We start from the raw sequence: 5835 nt of genomic DNA, 5'->3' as shown, positions 1-5835 counted from the left end.
CCGCACATCACTACTTAAGATCCTGTCGCTACCCGCCGGTCTGTAGCCTCACAGTGTTCACTTTTCTAGCAACCATGGCCGGAGCCGAAGAGATGAATAGGTATCGCTCACCTCTGGTGTCCAGATACGACAGCAAAGAAATGAGCTACAACTTCAGCGAGAAAAAGAAGTTCATCACCTGGAGGAAGCTGTGGATTTTCCTCGCCAAAGCTGAGAAGGTTTGATATAATGATCTGCTGCTACAAGCTTATGAAAGAAATCCGCGACCTTTATCAAGTTTCCTGCTCTAAACATAGTTATAAGGAGGTCTTACGAGTCGTGTGGATGCTACCCGGTGCTGACTGAGCAGACTGCTACCGTACAGTAATCAGTGTCTTTTTCTGGAAGTCATAGGTCATATTTTAAATGAACATTTGGCTGTGTCCACACGTACTCGGGTGTTTTTGAAAACGGAGATTTTTCTATGCGTTTGCACCTTTTGTCCACACGAAAACGGCGTTTTCGGTCATTGAAAACTGAGATTTTATTTGCGTGTGGACGAGGAAAACCGACAGAACGCAGCGTCAAAGGTGTGCGCCACGTTATTGTTTCGGGAAAATGAATTTCAACAATCCTGTTACTGTTAATTGTACTCTCTGCAGTGTCTAAATGCTTACATATACACAGTTACTGCCCCTCTACACATAGGACTCGGTTCTGCTTCTATGCCCCATCTTTGTTTACTATTTCCCACCGAGGCTTCTAGACTTCTGATTGGCCAACATTTCTATCGCCAACTGTTGCTTTGGCATGTTCCTAGCAGCGTTTTCCTTCATTTTTGCGTTTACGTGTGGACGGGATTATTTTTTTGAAAACGAAAAATCTGTTTTCAAAAATACCCGTCAACATTGTTATGAGACTCTGAAACTCTGCAGTTCGTATTTTCTATCGCAGAGTCACGTGAGCTTCGACACGCATGCGTACATGTTCTGAATCATTTGAACAGCTGCTGCTCTCTCGACAGCGAATGTTCCTGTGAACGAAAAGCTCTTCAAGTGGGAAAATTAGTAACAGTTACTCTGGCTAAATGCTGTTGTGTTTGTGGTATCTTCTCTACTGAGGTTTTATTTGACCAGTCTGACCTATGACCCCTTTGACTGGCGCGAGGTACTTGATTATCTGGAACCTTTCTGTAGTGCTGTAGGAATCACGTGACTACGGTGTCCCAACAGAATACAGTCCAGTCTAATCAGCATATTGAGCGCCTGTGCCTCCTCACGAGGACAGCACATGATGATCAAAACTGGAGAAAAGAGATGCTGACAGACTAATGACTAATGAACAGCAGGCTGTTTGCTATCAGCTTAGCAATGCAAGTCACTGTGACTTTTACCCAAACATCCTTTCCATCAACAGAAGAGCCAATGCTGCAAATATGTGTATTTATAATAAAACATATATTTACATAAAAAACGTATTTGCATTTGTAACTGTTGATAAATATCTTAAAAGTAAAGAACTGTATTATCAAGAGTCAAAAAGCTCCACATAAAAAGCTTATAAGTAAACTCTGAAAATGAAACCCTGCAGGAAATGGTTCAGAATTCATTCTGTAACTACAAGCACTTTTGTTTTGCCAGCTCTAAACTTTACGAGTTGCTTGTAGGAACTCTTCCTGTTTGTCATCATGTCTCTGTGTTCAATGTTCTCCTCCTCAGGCTCTGGGTCTGCCCATCACTGATGCTCAGATTGCAGAGATGGAGAGCCATGCAGAGGACATTGACTTTGCCGTGGCGGCTGAAGAAGAGCGAAAGCTGAGGCACGATGTCATGGCGCACGTCCACACCTTTGCACACTGCTGCCCCACAGCTGCTCCCATCATCCACCTCGGAGCTATGTCATGCTATGTGGGAGACAATACTGTAAGTATGACTATTGCATAAATAAACCCAGCAGTGATGAGTTTTGACTCTTTAAAGCTTCTCATGTTTGTCGTTTCTGTTCTTCAGGATCTCATTGCATTGCGTGATGGCTTCAACATCCTCTTGTCTAAGGTGAGACTCATCTGTTTGTCCAGAAATTCTATGAAAACAGTGCAAATGAATATATTAATATCAAACAAGCTTGTCGGCTAGTTTTTTGTTTTTACAGTGAGTCCATTAAAAAAAACAGGGCATTTTCATTGAATTGAATTCATGAAAAAATATATTTAAAGATGACAGGACAGGCTATCCAACATATTGGTCACATTTATTATGCATCTTCACTGCTTCTGGGAGCTAAAGATCAAAGCTGGCTGTTTGTAGCCCACGATGTAAAATAAGTTTGACACCCTGATTTGCATCATTAAAGGCTTGTTTTTCCTGCAGCTGGCCAGAGTCATCGACCGGCTGGCAAACTTTGCAGAGGAATACGCCGACCTCCCCACGCTCGGCTTTACACACTTCCAGTGAGTCCGACTGCAGCTGCAGTGTTTTCATAGGCCTTCATCAGACTGATGGAGCTGTCTAACTTTGATGTCAAACACACCCACTGTGCCCCTCTCCTGCTCTCTGTACAGGCCTGCCCAGTTGACCACAGTGGGGAAGCGAGCGTGTCTGTGGCTGCAGGAATTGGTGATGGATGTGAGGAACCTGGAGCGAGCCCGCGATGATCTTTGTTTCCGTGGAGTCAAGGGGACCACAGGCACCCAGGCCAGCTTCCTGCAGCTCTTTCAAGGGGACCATGACAAGGTATAAACAACCATAAGAACCATGTGGGTGATTTCTGAAGTCCCACAGCACCATATTGTGATGACTTTTTAATGTCAGTTTTCCTTTTGTGCCACCAGGTGGAAGAGCTTGACAAGATGGTGACAGAGATGGCTGGCTTTAAGAAGTGAGTATCAAACTCCTGTCTCCAATATTGACTGACATGTTTTTATAACATGGTCCAAGCAGGAACAGTTGGAAACACAGGCTATAACTCATTTGTTCCATTCTTATCCAGAGCCTACCTGGTGACTGGACAGACGTACAGTCATGAAGTGGACATACACTGCCTCGCCAGGCTCGCTAGTTTGGGAGCTTCTGTGCACAAGGTGAGGAAATGTCTCCATTTAGTGGTGGTTAAAGAAACTTGGGTCTTGAGCTCAGGATTTTCAAAAAGCTGATGTAACTGAGTCTAAACTTTTGCTGTCATCTGCTGTAGATCTGCACAGACATCCGCCTGCTGGCCAACCTAAAAGAGATCGAGGAACCTTTTGAGAAGGAGCAGATTGGTACGTTCGCTCATTCAAAAGCACTTTTTGCCTGTTAAACTGTGCCTCAGCCTAAAGCTTTGCCTGCTCCTCTTCCAGGTTCCAGTGCTATGCCCTACAAGAGGAACCCCATGCGTGCAGAACGCTGCTGTGGCTTGGCCCGACATCTGATTGCGTTGATGGCCGACCCCCTGCAGACTGACTCAGTCCAGTGGCTGGAGAGGACACTGGATGACAGCGCCAACAGGTCAGCCAACACAGACACACTTACACTGCTGTGAATTTGGTATGATGCCGTTCTCCTCTGTAAGGTATTACAGTAGTTAGTTATGGCATTGTGATTTATGAAATATGCTGTAAACTTAGCTAACATTACTTGGCAGTAGCAGTAATGTGAGTTACTTCACTCAAGTGAAAGCTTTAAACATTAGCCTGATACTTAACTAGCCAGCTTAAGGAAATAATGGTAATAAGAGGCACTGATCCATATGGGCACAAAGAATGGCCACTTTTTTGTGCTACTGAAGTTCCCTGGCTTTCATTTAATCTGTTTATTGTGAACACCTACACATTAAACAACTTAAAAATGATAAATGGCTTCAAGCTCAGACTGAGGTCTGTGGGGCACTATCAGCCACTGAGACAACAGACAAATATGTTTAATATATGAATATTTCATACTCTAAGGCTGCCTGTTTATTAAAGCAGTGGTTCCCAGACTTTTTTTTGCTAGGCCCCCCTTTGTTTTACAAGAAAAATGTGCGTGCCGCTCCCCCGCACGCACTCATCCTCCAACCCCACACACCCATATTTTGCTCCATTGGAGTTTATTTCACACCTCAAACATCTAGTAAACAGTTAAGCAAATAAAAGTAAAAAATTAGAGGTAGTAAGGAAATAAACTACTAACTCTTTTATGCTACGTGCACTCATACAGTTATTTTTGAAAACGCAGCTGTTTCGTCCACAAGTAAATGGCGTTTGGAATCATCGAAAACAGATTTTTTTTTTTTTTTTTTTTTTTTTTTTTTTTTTAAACACCCATTTTTTGGGTTTACGTGTGGACGAGGAATACAGAGTTCGTCACGCAACGTCAAAGGTATGTGCCTTTTGTCACATCACGCGGTGTGCTACGTTATTGTTTTTTGTTTATTTTTTTTGTGAGGAGACTGTTTTTAAAAGGGAATTTCTCCTTCATTTTTCCCACTGACACTTCAGGAAATCCATGAGAGTTTGAGGCCTTGAACAAAGCCAAACAGCTAAGAGAGGAATTGTGGCCATAAAGGGAAAAAAGAAAAGAAAGCAAGAGTAAAAGACGATGTACATAATTGCGTTAATGGTTAAAGAACTACACATCCTACAATGCATTGCACATTGTTACCCAGGATTCAGTGGTTGAGTAAAAAGCTGTTATTGTGATTACTGATGGTTTCTTTCCTCTCTTCTCTGCCTTGCTCCTGTGCAGGAGGATCTCCCTGCCCGAGTCCTTCCTGACAGCAGACATCGTCCTCAGCACGCTGCAGAACATCACAGAGGGTCTTGTGGTCTACCCCAAAGTCATTGAGAGACACATCCACCACGAGCTGCCCTTCATGGCCACAGAGAACATTATTATGGCGATAGTGAAGGCAGGAGGCAACAGACAGGTAGGAGAGAATACCCTGTGAGGAGTTCTCCTCTGTGAGTCAGAATGGACACATTAATAATAGTTTTGAACATAACTGGATGAATGCATTTTTGCTTGATCAGGAGAGATGGTTTACTGGGCAGAAGATGCCAGTGGTAACCAGAAAAACAGATGACTGAAGTGAGCTCATCTTACTGACTAGTAACCAGTGTTTTGACCATTTAAATGAAGAAGCTGATTACCAATAACCAGACCTGACATGGAGACCCAACAACATGGCTGTTAAAGTCAGCTCCACCTTAATGTTTCTGTTTTTTCCTGTGTCTCCTTCAGGAGTGTCACGAGAAAATCCGTGTTCTCTCCCAAGAGGCAGCAGCTGTGGTCAAACAGGAAGGTGGAGACAATGACCTGCTGGCCAGAATCCAGCGAGACCCCTACTTTGCACCCATTCTAGGGCAGCTGGATGCTTTGCTGGACCCCAAGACCTTTATTGGGCGTGCTCCACAGCAGGTACAGCATGAACAGCCTTATTTTTGTTCAGTCTGACAACAGATGAATGTTTACAGCCAAGCTGCAGCTCCCCTATTACTGCAGCCGTGTCTGTTGCCCCCCCCTTGATGATAGTTTGTTTTCTTGTTCCTGCTCCTCTTCTTCAGGTGAAAACGTTCCTGGCTGAAGAAGTACGCCCCCTACTGGAGCCGTATAAGGCCAATATGGACGTCAAGGTTGAGCTTGTGCTTTAAAACATCAGTGATGTCTTAAGCTGGTTTTATGGTCGAGCAGAGTTTGCTGTCCACTCCACTCTAGGGACTGACCGTCTGTCTGCCTGGAGCGAGCTCTGTTGTCAGATGGAGGCAGCGCACAAAGTGTGTGTGGTACAACCAGCGTGTGGGCCGCTCTTGCTTGTACTGTTGTTGGTCAACCAGCCGCAGTGGAGAGTGAAGTTGTAACAGATGAGATGAAGCGAGAGCATTAAAAACAGTAAAATGTC

General features: G+C 44.1%; 1 protein-coding gene across 1 annotated transcript; it reads left to right on the top strand.

Annotated features, from left to right (window-relative positions):
• On the top strand, positions 1-5835 carry LOC147332223 (adenylosuccinate lyase-like). The gene is made up of 12 exons (XM_086288671.1): positions 1-218; positions 1698-1901; positions 1989-2033; positions 2349-2428; positions 2540-2711; positions 2810-2856; positions 2968-3058; positions 3169-3238; positions 3317-3464; positions 4683-4863; positions 5178-5354; positions 5501-5835. The coding sequence occupies exons 1-12, from the start codon at positions 75-77 to the stop codon at positions 5585-5587; spliced, it is 1446 nt and encodes a 481-aa protein (XP_086144797.1). The 5' UTR covers positions 1-74; the 3' UTR covers positions 5588-5835.

This window comes from Aulonocara sp. 'chitande type north' Nkhata Bay, linkage group LG4 (genome assembly GCF_057382095.1).
Source record: "Aulonocara sp. 'chitande type north' Nkhata Bay isolate Kocher_YH1m ecotype deep benthic linkage group LG4, A_spYH_male_GT1.1, whole genome shotgun sequence".
NCBI lineage: Eukaryota > Metazoa > Chordata > Actinopteri > Cichliformes > Cichlidae > Aulonocara > Aulonocara sp. 'chitande type north' Nkhata Bay.
The sequence above is the reverse complement of the archived record's forward strand: the minus strand, read 5'-3'. Positions and strand labels throughout refer to the sequence as shown.

What these genes read in the sequence shown, in the direction of transcription:
- LOC147332223 (XM_086288671.1), top strand. Translation starts at nt 75, where the DNA reads ATGGCCGGAGCCGAAGAGATGAATAGGTATCGCTCACCTCTGGTGTCC. An exon ending in TCAACATCCTCTTGTCTAAG is followed by an intron (nt 2,034 to 2,348) that starts GTGAGACTCATC and finishes TTTTTCCTGCAG; the next exon opens with CTGGCCAGAGTCATCGACCG. An exon ending in TGGGAGCTTCTGTGCACAAG is followed by an intron (nt 3,059 to 3,168) that starts GTGAGGAAATGT and finishes CATCTGCTGTAG; the next exon opens with ATCTGCACAGACATCCGCCT.